The sequence below is a fragment of the Mirounga angustirostris genome, unplaced genomic scaffold (genome assembly GCF_029215605.1).
Source record: "Mirounga angustirostris isolate CCGP_5_RB_7025 unplaced genomic scaffold, mMirAng1.0.hap1 SCAF_14, whole genome shotgun sequence".
NCBI lineage: Eukaryota > Metazoa > Chordata > Mammalia > Carnivora > Phocidae > Mirounga > Mirounga angustirostris.
In genome coordinates this window covers 81,776,879-81,789,646 of record NW_026991722.1, presented here as the reverse complement: position 1 = coordinate 81,789,646, position 12,768 = coordinate 81,776,879, and the positions used below count along the sequence as shown (strand labels likewise).

The 12,768-nt window shown below is 52.8% G+C and overlaps 1 protein-coding gene across 1 annotated transcript in view; it reads right to left on the bottom strand.

Moving 5' to 3' along the window:
- SRRM4 (serine/arginine repetitive matrix 4) overlaps nucleotides 1–12,768 on the bottom strand; it is a 442,185-nt gene continuing 429,417 nt past the window's right edge. The window contains exons 12-15 of the mRNA XM_064577691.1: nucleotides 9,777–9,980; nucleotides 8,927–9,037; nucleotides 8,186–8,326; nucleotides 1–6,442 (exon numbers count right to left, since the gene is read on the bottom strand). Coding sequence (XP_064433761.1) covers nucleotides 6,160–6,442; nucleotides 8,186–8,326; nucleotides 8,927–9,037; nucleotides 9,777–9,980 — 739 coding nt within the window. The 3' untranslated portion in view covers nucleotides 1–6,159. The remainder of the gene's footprint in view (nucleotides 6,443–8,185; nucleotides 8,327–8,926; nucleotides 9,038–9,776; nucleotides 9,981–12,768) is intronic.

The following is a 12,768-nucleotide window of genomic DNA, read 5'->3' as shown; positions in this document are numbered from 1 at the left end:
CACCATACCATGGAACCTTTTATTAGAACAGAGAGACATGTTTCGTACAGGCTGAAAAATCGGAAACCCCAGGAAGGTTATGCTTAGCTGTGGACACCAGAAATAAACAAGCCACGGCCGCTGTGTCACTGGGTAGAGGACAGGGTCCCGGGATGCTGGAGGACACAGGAGCTTCTCCCCGCTCTGATGTGGATGCTCCAGACAGAGGCTGGCTGCTCGGGCTGAGCTGGGCTGGTGGTGGGTCCCCCGGCATGGGGTTTTCCAGATGAGAATTCTAGCCCCCCGGTGGGGAGAAATGGCCTTGGGGTGCACCGAGCCTGCCAGGCTGATAGGGTGGATGCTGCTAGGTCCTTGGCCAATGATTGCTTGAGGGAGCAGCTGAGAATTGGGAGAGAAAAGACCCTGCACAAAGTCCTCACAGCAGGGGCCTGGCGAGAAAGAGCTACCGAGAGAGTGGGGCGTGGAGCCAGGAGGGTCTGAGCTCAAGGGAGTTACGGCAAACCAGATCCCCCCTTCCCGGGCCTCAGTTTTCTCATCCGACAAATGGCAGCATGACCTAGGTCACTGGCTTGTTCGAACAACTGTACAAAATGTGGTCTGACATGATGAACAGTGGTGAACTCCAGAGAACAGCAAAGCCTTCTTGGTCTCTCCTTTGATAACAGCTGGGCTTGGAGAGAAGGTCAAGCTCATATAGAAGGCTTCTTTGACCCAGGCTACAAGAGTCACCACTCAGGTGGCAGCATCTGGAGGCCTCCCATTTTTGACTGCAGGACTCAACTATTACCACCTTACCCTGCAAATGAGGTCCATGCCCTGGTTTTTTATTTCCTTCCTTAGGAGACATCCTTCGACCTACAGTTGGCAGAAGACACCAGGGACCGTATACCTGACAGTTTGGCGCTCACAGCATCAGAGGTGCAACCCCCGCCCTCTCCCCTGCCAAGAACACTTAGGCCAAGCCCCATTTTACAGATGATAACACTGAGGCCCGAGACCCACTCCATTTCATCCAGACACACACACACACAGGCCAGAGAATCACAAAGGAATGTTGTTCCAGTCTCTTTGGCTCAACTTGTTAGAAGATGAGGCATATCTTTTCTTGGCCAGAGAAAAGGAATTACAATTTTGTCTCTCTCTCTCTCTCTCTCTCTTTTTTCTTTCAAGGAGTTGTGACTTTTTAATAGAAGTTGGTTTGTGCACAGGCATTTTATTCTGCAATTAATTTCCATCAAAATGAGGTTTTCCCGGAGATAACCAGTGTTTTAGTTCCATTTGAGCTTAATTTGTATGACTGAAGACTCCGTTTCTGCCAATTCCAATTTGCGGGGTGATTCTAGCACTCATTACCTGGGTGATCATGCCCCTTGCTGCAGACGGCCGCACCCAGAGCTGGGAGATCACCAATTTCCAATAGCAATTCAGGGAAAGAGGTGGTCCCTCTCCTCTCCCGATACCACTCAATAAATAGGCAATAAATTATTAAATAAGCCATGTTCTGATGAGGGGCCCCCCCATCATGGTATTTACAATGCAAAACAACCCTCCCCCCCAAAAAAAACCCTCAATAAAGAAAAAAAAGTCCAAAACAGCAGCCACAGACAGAGGGGAGATGCCAAGTCTATCCGTATCACTGGGTCATTGGTGCAGAAGTGAGGAGGAAGAGGTTGCGATAAGCGATAAAGCATTGCTTGATGACACTGGATCTAGCATGAGCTCCTCAGCTGGAGGCAGCTGGCTAACGGAGGAGGGAGCGGTTGGAGGAATTCTGTTTGTTTTTTAATCAAACTTTTCTATTTAGCTGGAGAGTGAAGCAAGGCAAGACACATGCTTGTGTGACTATTTTGAATATTCGTGGAAAAGAATAGAGCAGAAGAAATTATGGGAGTGGGACTTAAAAAAAAAGTGCTTGGGAACCTTTGGGAGCACCGAATGCTGGCCCTTTTCAAGCAAAGCCTTTGGGAAAGAGGATGGTTCTGAGCTCATGGATGATGGGGGCTCTCTGAGACCAAGACCCTCGTGTCTTTCAAACATCTTAAATGTTGTTTGGCTTCTGAAAGATTGCCTTTCCTTCAAGAAGGGAAGAAACAGAGATAGGAAGGCAGTCGAACCTTGAGGAACTAGAATATTCCTGGATGGGGGCTTTGAGGGAGTTAGCTTTGAGGGAATTAGAATTCACATATTGCTTTAAGTTCTACTCTAATGATTGAGAACCTCCTAAAAAGATTTGAGGCTGTTTTCCTTTTTCTTCTCAATCCTGGTGAACTCACCCTGTCTTTGGACAATTTCCCAGGCCTCTGGTCAACATTCTGGATTATATCTCAAAAACTCCGCCACTTCTCAAAGGGGTAATTTTTGGCTTGGAAAAATGGAGTGATCTGTCCAGGTTCATTCATCCAGGAAGGCTGCATGTTTGCTGGGCCACGTGCCACACCCCCCAATGCTGGCTTTTAAAATAAGTGCATACCACACGCAGGTTTCAGGCAATTTGTCTCATTCTCTGGAAACAGAAGGTAATGTGGGCGAAGTAGGCAGAGGAATGCTGATGCCAGGAACTGGGGGCTCTGGTTAAGCAAGGTTACCAGCACCCCAACAAGCGTTTTATTTTTGGATGCATAAGAAAGAAAATGTAAGGGAAATTAGAGAAGCATATCCGGCAAGAGGGAGGGACAGAGATTCCCTCCCTCACCCCCCACCCCCGGGAAGCATTTAAGCAGCCTTCTTGCAAACTTTCCCCTGGCTGGGGGTTAGAGCTGGGTAAAATCACATTGCCAGGGAAACAACCAGGGATGTTGCAGAAATCTCTCCAAACTCAAAGCTGGACCCAGAGGAGCTGGCGATTTCAAGGCAGTGAATGGTGACTTTGGAAAGGGTGGGGCCCTCTCTGGGAAGCAGCAAGAAGACCCTGCAGTTAGTCAGAGGCAGGACTGGTAAAGGCCTCTAGATCCGGGCTCGATGGGCCCCGAAATGACCTTCTTGGGGGGACCTCTGGCTGCTCCTTTCATCTTGTCTTTTTCCCCCCCCTTTCCCTAATTTCTGAAATAGCTTTGTGCTCTCCTCTGATGGAAAGCAAAAGATCACAGTAAAAGGCTTTTTGCTTGGAGTCTGTGTATCTCTCTTAGGATGGTGGACACTGCTCCGGAAAGCAGTGTGTGTCTACTGCAGAAGGAAGAGAGCAGCCTGGAAAAACCTCAGGGGATGGGGAGAAATGGGCTACAGGGGAGGCAGAAGCATGTATAATTTACATGGAACCAACCAGGCATGCTCAGAAAAGCTAGTGAGGGATCCTGCCCACTACCGTATGCCCTGGAATAAGGGTGAGAGACCACAGGTGCATCTTCTCTCCCCTCAGTCAGCTTAATTCTTGCCATACTCTCTCCTTGTCACCTCGAAGTTCAATCCCACTGCTAAACCAGACATTGCTTCAACCACCATGGCTGCCCAAACCCAAGGCGGCTACTTCAATAAGTACTGCACAAAGCCTCCTCAGTGGGCCAGAGACAGTATAGCTGTCTCCCAGCAGGTGCCTCCCTAAAGCTCTCACACCGAGATCTCGGGCTCTGCAAATTTTGCCTTAGTTAGGTTATGCTAACTTTAGACTCCAACCCCCACGTGAGCTGTGACTCCACTGTACCATTTCGGGGCCTTAGCTCACAAGCCTCGTGGCTGTTCTTCAGCTTTCTGATGCCTCAGTGCAGCTGGTGGGCAGGGAGCTGGGGCGCAAGCCTGAACCTCACTGACGTAACGACGAACCTTGGGTCTGAAGCGCTCCCCCCACCCTCTCAGGCCAACTCCAGGATGTTTGGACTTAGAGCTCTGTGGGTCTCCCCTGCAGGGACAAAGCCAACATCCCTACTCAACACCCGACCTCTCAGATTCCACCCACAAAGACATGAGGGAAAAAAGATGCGCAAAAATAATTTAGAAGCCCCCCCACCCCGAAACACACACACACACACACACATACACACACCTCTCCATGTAAATAAATAGTTGAATACTGCTAATGGCAACTAGAGAGAGAGAGAGAGAGAGAGAGAGAGAGAGAGAAATCATCACATAAATAAATAAATAAACATAAATAAATAAAATAAATAATAGGTTTGCTAGGAGCCCCAGGCAAAATGGTCCCCTAGAGTTGTCTGAAGGCAGTCTGATGGGAGGCTCTCGGGCCTCGCTCACTGCTGTCCCGCTAATGAGGTTCCGTGGCTCCATGATGGGAGACTGGAGCCCAGTTTGCGTTCCTGGGCAGGGAAGAGGGTTATTTACAGTTGCTGTACATGCCCTCCCAGGGCACCTGCCCCTGTCCCAGGCACCTGCCATCCGGCCTTCTGCAGTGACGGCATCGGCATCTGTCAGTCTGGGCAGGTGGGGCCCAGGGCTGGGCCAGAGGGCATCATGGGAAGGCCAGGTCGTCCAGTGCTGTCTGGGGCGCCTCGCTTTCGGCTCTCCTGATGGAGGAAGGACTTGTGGGTGGTTGCAGGGCAGTTTCTGGCCCACGGGCTGATGTAATGGGAAAGATGGGGGGTGGGGGGGGACAGGTCACGGCTTTCAAGAAAAAGGATTTTTTTGTGCCAATGTTTTCCCTGGGGTGGGAGGGATAGTGTTTGGTCCCTGCTTCCCCATAGCTGGCCCCAGTATCCAGAGCCAGGAACTGTCCCCCCTCACTGTCTCCCTCCATGCCCTGTCCCGCTGCCCTTGCTACCGCAAACCTGAAACTCGCCCACAAGGCTCCGGAAAGCCAGTCAGCTGGTGAGGGGGATGCCCAAGGGTTTATTTTAAGGATCCTCTCCCTCACACCCCTGTTCTCAGTGCCTGCTGCGGATGAAGCAACTGGTGGTATTTGTGTGTTGGAGATCAGCTTACCCCTGCTGCCCAGCCCTGGGCAGAGGGAAGATAGGGGGAGGGCAGAGATGAAGGTGGGGCTTGAGCTGATAGAGAAGCCTCAGAAGCCAGGAGAATCCCAGGCTATGGAGTATCCAAGCCCCTGTCCCCTCACACTCTCTGGATTTGGGTCTTTCCTCCCAAAATCTGAGCTGCTGTGCCCCATCCTGGCAAAATTCCTGAGAGGCAAAGGGGTTGGCTGGGGCTGAGGGCGGGTGAGCCGATGCTCGGCTGTTTTGGGTGGGCTCCAGGGTGTGGCCGTCTGGGCGGTGGGGGAGGGGGCAGGCAGGCACCGACGGGAGGGTAAGGCCAGACTGGCCGGCGCTGGGGACTGGCAGCTGGCCATGGCACTGGGGGACGTTCAGCAGATGGTCTCGTGGAATTAAGCTGGTGCCAGCTAGTGGGAGCTGAGGCAAATCTGGGCTGTGGGGCTGTGGACCAAGCTGTCCTGTCCACTGTGTCCTTTCTCAGGGAGGTTCAGGGGCCCTGTGAACAGCCAAGAGGCTGTCTAAGCCATGTGGGGGCCTCTCCATTGCTAGAACCTACTGGACCGCTTTTCCTGACCAGGCCAAGATAATGGGGGGGGGGGGGGTGGGCAGCAGAATGACCCCTGCCCTTTTGCGTCTATACTCACAACCAGAGAACCCATTTCCTCTCTCCTGACACTTCCTCCCCACTGAAACCTCCACGATCCCTACTCAGATCCCTTCTCTCCCCCTTCCGATTGCCTTCTAGCCTTTGCTCCGTTCGGGGATGGGTGGGCGGTGAAAGGCCTGACCCCCTCTCCCGGGCCTAACTGCCCTTGATTTCCTCTCGTCTCCTCCCACCCCACGAGGGTTCACACACCCGCCCAGGAGGCCGAATGAGGGGAGAAGGAGGGCAGGTGTGATGCTAGCCTTCCATATGCATCCTAGGAGCAGTGGGTGAGCAGAACTCTGTTTTCCTGGCCAGGCCCAAGCGTTGGAGTCACGGACCCGTTGCTTCTCACAGAACCTTGAGGTTTTTTGTGCCAACAGAGGGTGGTTCTCTCCATACGCCCAGGCCCGAGTCGAGCCCCGGGGTGGTGCTGGTGGAGGCTCCTGGCGGTTTGACATAGAGGCTGAAGGCCCCGTACCCCCTTTTCCTCCTCCCCAGGAGAGCAGGAAGGACAGGGTCCAGGAGCCCGCAAGGTCCGTCCCCAGGGAGCAGGCAGGGGGGGCAGGGGAGGGGGGGTAGGCTGGCAGAGTGAGAGGGGCCCCCCTGCAGGCAGCCGGCTCAAGGGAGGGCTCGGGCTTAGCGCCTCGTGCTGGAGTAGCTGTCTGCTGAGCTGTAGCTCCGGCTCCGGCTCCGGCTCCGGGAGCCCAGGCTGGGGCTGCGCGAGCTGGAGCCGCTGCTTGCGCGGGTCCGGCTGCGGCTGCGGCTGCGGCTGCGGCTGCGGCTGCGGGAAGAGCTGCGGCTGCGGGAAGAGCTGCGGCTGGCCGAGCGGCTGCTGCTGCTGTACCAGGAGGAGGCGCTGCTGAGGCTGCCGGAGGAGGAGGGGCTGGGCCGGTAGTAGGGGATGGGGCGTTTCCGGGCACTGCGGAGAGCAGACGGAGCGGCTTGAGGACCAGACTCCGCCCACCCCGGCCCCGGGGCGCCTGCCGGCGGGGGGCGGGGCAGAGCAGGAACTTCCACCTCCCAGGCCCCTGGGAGGCCCTCCGCCTACGCTCCTCGTGCTGTCCCGAGAACGTCCAGGGGAGGGTCTCAGCCTAGTGCTGGGGTCTTGAGAAGTCACCGATCTCACTTTTTAATAAAGCAAGCCCGGGGCTCGGATCCTCCAACTGGCAATAGGATCTACACCTAGACTTTAATTGCAGTTTTGTTGTGCTTTTACTTTTACTAGGACCTTCTATTTACGGTAAGAGAGGCTGGTTGTCCATTTACTATAGCATACTGTGGTGTATTCCTTTTGAATTAAATGTATGGACCTCTAAGAAAGGGCGTATCTATTTAAAGAAAATTAAGTAAGCTACAGTAAGTACACTTACTAAACAGACAAGTCAAAAGTGCTCAGATGCTCTGGGTGACTGAAGTTTGGGAAACACTGAATGGGTTCATCAAGATGGACTATTTGAGGTTGACTAAGGAAACAAGAGGGCCTTTTAGAAATGCCACTTTGTTTAGCTCAGCCGTCCTCCAAGTCAACCTCAAGGACACCTCTGGTCAACGCGGTGGGTGTAGGACTTCCTGTGTACCAGGGTGTCCCGGGGGGTATCTGAGAAGGTGATGCTTTATCCCCATCTTATTGTTTGGGGCACAAGTGCTTTTTCCTCCTCCAGGTCATCTCTAGGGAGGAGGCACTAGGCAGCCAGGAGGACACCCCAGCCCCAGTCCCGTGAGTCTGTGGATGGAGTGGCTGACCCTTGGAGGGCCAGGAGGAAGAGCCCAACTGATTGTCAGCAGCCAATTTTAGGGCAAGACTCAGCCATTCTTACTGCTTTCAAGGCTTAAGAAATACTTGTCCACTCAGACCTCAGGCTTCTTTTCTAGGGCTTTTCTCATCTAAGACCTTAGCTGTTACGGGAAACCTTATCCACCTAGTCTGACCATTCAATCCGAAACAACGGCACACTGAGGGTTCTAGTGTTCTGCATTTCAGTTTACAAAGTGGGTTCCCATCTCTTTGCCCCCTTGCATTTCATCCTCATGATATTCCTGGGAGTTATTTCCTTCCATCCTTCACGGGTGAGGACTGAAGACCTCGGGTGAGGTCTGTCTGACTCCTTCTCTGGAGGTGAAGAGACTTTCCCAGCTTACCTGAAAAGTGGCACAGCCGGGATTCCACTCCAGAGCCCCTCACCGACCTCTCCCCCTCACCCACCAGGGCTCCCTCTAAGTTCCTTTGGCACCTAAATGATCCTTCTTGCCCTCTCCACACTTGGTGCAGGGTGTGATCAGGGCCTATTAAAGCCTGGTTTGTGCGTCTGAGCGTGATCTGTCTCCACTGGCCGGCTCCACCCCCCAGGCAAAGGCCCTGCCCTACTGCTTTGGCCCCCGTTTCCTCGACGCGACCTCCCAGCCCCCTCCGCAGACCCCGGCCACACCCCTTGGGCCACCCCCCCCCGGATTCCTCAGGCTGATCCCACCCCTGTTCCAGGCACCCATCCTAGCCCCGCCCCGGAGGCCCTGCCCCCTCCCAGCCGAGCCCGCAAAGTGTGTCTGAGCTCCCACAATCCTGAAATCCAGCTCCAAGGGGGCACGGGGAGAACCCGGGGCCCTAGCGGGTGGGAGGGGTGGGAGTGAGGGTGAAGGTGGGCACCCCCGGCCCTCCTGGCCTTACCTGGTTATCCTCCGCGCCTCCAGGTGGCTCGGGGAGTCTCTCCGGCGCTTCCGCATGGGCGAGTAGGACCGCCGTCTCCGACGCGCTCGCTCGCGCTCCCGCTGCTGGGAGTCCTTCTCATTGTACTTGGGGTCCCGCTCCCTGAAGGGATGCGGGGATTACTGGGGAGCTGGGAGATCCGCATGAGCCAGGGGCACTCACTTCCTCTCACCTGCCCCTGCACCCCGCTGGGGCAGGGGATGGTTTCTCCCGGGGCCTCAGGGAATGCGGGAGGGAAAAGGACAGGGCTGTGGTTCAATACTGTGGGGGGAGGCCGGGCGTGTGCCCGGGTGCTCAGCCTTCGAGGGTGGGCATTACAGGGGCGCGGGCGCTGCGGGGGTGAGAATGTGGACGTCAAGAGGGCCCTGGTGCATGCGTAAGAACCGGGGGCTCTGAATATGGGGATGAAGGGTAGTATTAGGTGTGTGAAGAGGTTGAGGGCCGGGATGTGAGTTCTGGGGTGTGGCTGGCTGTATATTACGGGGGTACGTTAGGACTCAAGGATATGTTTGGGGGCCCAAACATATCCACTCCAGCGGAGACGAAGAAAACTACAAGGATGCTGGGTCGTCTCCCCATCCCTACTCCTGCAATGCTAGACGAGGAGGGAGCAGGGGCGGGGCTTGGGTGAAGCTCCCCAGAGAGGTGGGTGGAGGAGGAGGCCGGGGAGGCGGGGCCTGTGCTTGGGGGCGGGGCCTGTACCTGTTGGGGCTGTAACGGGAGTAGCTGGGGCTGCGGCGCGATCGGGAGCTTCTGCTGGGTGGGCTCCTCTTGCCCGACTTGGAGGAATAGCTGGAAGAGCGCGAGTAGGACCTGCGGGAGAGTAAACAGTCCCCGAGGGGCCTGCTGGGCTTCGACGGGGTCGTCCCGGATGTGTAGGGCTTTATTCAGCTGGTCCCCTGAGGGAGACCTTCTTCTTTCTGGACGCCAGGCCGAGGAATCTGGCCCTTTCCTGAGAATGAAATTCCCTCTCTTCTGGCCGATTAATAATAATGACAACTTCTTCTTGAATTCTTACCATTTAAGGCCACTTATTAGCTGTATGACCTTGAACAGGTGATTTCACTTCTCTGGGCCTCTGTTTTCTCATCTATAAAATGGGGATAAATAATCGTACTTACCCTATAGAGTTGTAAATTAAATGAGTAAATTAGGGTCAATCACATACCTCATATAGACAGCACACAGGAAATGTTAGCTATGATTGTTGTGTATTTTATTACGTGTCAGACACTGAACTAATGCTTTGTGTGCATTCTCTCATTGAATCCTCAACACATCCTAGCATTAGGTACTATTATCAATCCCATTCCACAGATGGGAAAACCGAGGCACAGAGAGGTGAATGTTTTCACTTTGCAGATAAGGAAACTGAGGCTCGGAGAGGTTATTTGAGGCCCAGGGCCACCAGCTAGGAATGGATATAGTGGGCATTCAAAACTCAAGTCTGTCTGACTCCTTCTCCGCCGAGGGCCAAAGGCCATCTCCGGTTACCATAACTAGCTCCCTAAGGAGGAAAGCGCTGCAGAACAGAGGTCAAAGCGGCACTCACCTTTTTCCAGAGGAGGTGGATCGGCTTCGGGTGTACCTGGGGGAGGCCCTGGGGTTTGGGGATCGGGAGGAGTGGCTGGAAGAACGGGTGCTGGCATAGGAGGGGCTGCGGGAGCACCCTCTCATGGGGGAGCTCCGGGCTGTGGATGGGACCAAACTGGACTTCTTCACTTCTGCACATTCCAGACATGGCGACCGAAATCCTCTGCAGATGTGGGGAGAACGCCTGTTAGCAATGGCCTGCCCGCTGGTCTGCAGGCATCTGGAGCTGATACTCCTCTCCCTACCTGCGCCTAGGCTGTGGTACTCTCAGAAACCCCTTTCCACCTATTCCCATCTTACTGCCTCGCGGAAACTTTCCAGGCCACAGATGTCAGAGGAATAGGGACAGAGGGGGACACATTCCACAGGGGGCACTTCGGAGCATTTCAGGTCAGTGGGCATGGGCATAATGGTAAATAACACCAATCACATAGAGATTTATTCCCTTTTGAGTCTTTTCCAGTCCTTCTGATTACATTAATGAGAAACTCCGGGTTGGGTACTAGTGGGTTCAACACTGTAGTCTCCCAGATCTGGTGCCTTGGGCAGGCAACTGTTGCTAACTAGAATTAAATACACCGTCTTTATGTATTTTCATATATAAATCATGTATTTTGCAGGTGCTTTCTATTTAGGACGAGTGCTATAAAATTTCTAGGTAAGATAGTGGTGTAAGTTTCCTTATATAAAAAAGTGAGTTTATTAAAGTCAAAGTACCAGTACTACAGGGATATGGTGAAAATCAACAAAGGGCCATATAGGTGGTTTAAATTTGGGAAACTTTGATGTAGCCCATTTTGCAGATGGGGGAACTGAGACCCAAAGAAGAGTGAAGGCTTGTTCAAAATCACCCAATGACAGGGTCCTGTCTTCTGTGTTCCCACCCTGCCTGGAGCCATGTGAAGCTCCTGTTGGGTTCTCAGTAAGGGCATGTTCATTTGTTTGGGCCAGGAGTCAAGTTCCAATCCTGTTAATATATGGTTTCCATGCTCATCATGATCCGGCCCCTGTACACCCCTCCAATCTCAGCTCTTGGCACTTTCCTCTCTTGACTCCAGCCATAATGGACTACTTGTTCCTCCTGTAATATCCCTGTTCCTTCCCTGTCTCCAGGCCTTAGAACATGCCCACTGCCTGGAACCCTCTTCCCTCCCCTCCTCACCTGACAATAACTACTCATGGTTCAGGCTTTAGTTTGACCTCACCTTTTCTGGGAGGCCTTTTTTTGACATCTCCCTGAGTCTAGTTGGGTGACCCTCAATGTGTTACCACGGCCCCCGGCCTCTATGCACCCCCTGTCCCTAGAAGGACTCACTTGGTCTTACAATTGTCTCTTCCTCCCCGAGCATTGAACTCCTTGGGGAGAGGACTCATGTCTCTGGAAACTGTATCCCAGCACCTCGGACAGAGCCTGATACATCTGTCGTAGGTCATGAATAAATAGTTGTGAAATAAACACTTGAGCCTCTTAGTATCCTGGGTGCTCCACCAGCATCAGCCACCTAGGGTTGTCCTCCCAACAACCCTAGGAAACTGGCACTATTCTCCCCGATTTACAGGGAAGACTCAGAACGGTTAGTTACTTCCTCAAGGCCACCCAGAGTCTCAAACCCTGATCTGTCCAGCTTCAAAGCCTATGCCCGTCACCCCACCAGTCCCCTATCTTCACTGTTGAAGGTTCCTTAAATTTAGAGCTGATGATGTCTCTTCCTCTCAGCTCTCTGCTCATTGCTGACATGACATAAATAGCCATGAATTTAGAGATCATTTATATTTCAAAATGAAAGGCTGGGTCTAAATGATTTAATTTGGCTGTCCATAGAGATCAAATGAAGCAGGAAACTGCTAGATGCCACTCAGGCTTTAGCTTCAGGGCTATGACACATCTGTGTGTGAATCCTGGTGCTGGCCCTTATGATCCTAAGTTTCTTAACTACTCTGAGTCTCAGTTTCCCCACCAGCTAAAAAAGATCTCTGATAATACTTATCCCATAAAGGTTCTATGAGGAGTGAAGGAAGATGATCCACGGCAAGCACTTGGCATGGCACCTAGCGTATAATCAGGGCTCAACACATATTAGTAGTCATTATTATTATCAGTTGTTATTACTATTACTATTCTGGGTTTTTTTTTTTTTTTTTTTTTTTTTGCCCTGCCGTATGTAAGTAGACACCTGTCCTCCCTATCTCATCTGGGAATTTCACTGCCTGTTCTCGGAGATACTGACATTTGTTCTGACCCAGCCCTGGCTCCCTGGCAGGCTTGGGTGTGAACTGAGGCCAGGGATGTCCCAGGGCAGGCAAACCAGAGGCTCTGTGGAGATGCCAAGCTGTTTGTCCAGAACTGAAGTGGGCTATGTGTTGGGGACAAAGGGCGCTCTGTCCTTGAAGAAACCATTAACTGCTTCACTGCTAAGGCTTTGCTTATCATTCTGACATCTTGGCCACTTTGAGCAAAAGCAGACTCCAACCCCCAGAAGAAAGAAGACCCCACTGTTAGCATGAGAATGTAACCAGCAAATCTCTTCCACCCCTCCTGCATCTGCCTCATTATATGCTGCTGAGGAAAAGGACCGTGCCATTTTCCTTTCTCCAGCACCAAGCTGAGTGGCTGGCTTCTAGGAGGTGCCTGATGACCAGGAGACGGATAAGTAGCTGAATGAATGATAGAGAGTCAATGATCAGCGATTTCTACTAGCTGTAATTGTGACATTATCCTCAGTGATTAGCATTTTGCTGTGATTTCTTGAATGAGAGGGTAAGGGGGTAATGAAGTAGAGTTTACACCTGGCTCATAAGCCGCTGCATGCAAGGTTCTCTGCAGGAAAACTGCATCTAGCAAGGTGTGAAGATACACACACTCACACACAGGCACACATGTACACACTGTATGGGAACCCTCTGTACTCTCCACATCTCACATAAGAGCGATACATTTGTTACCACCAGTG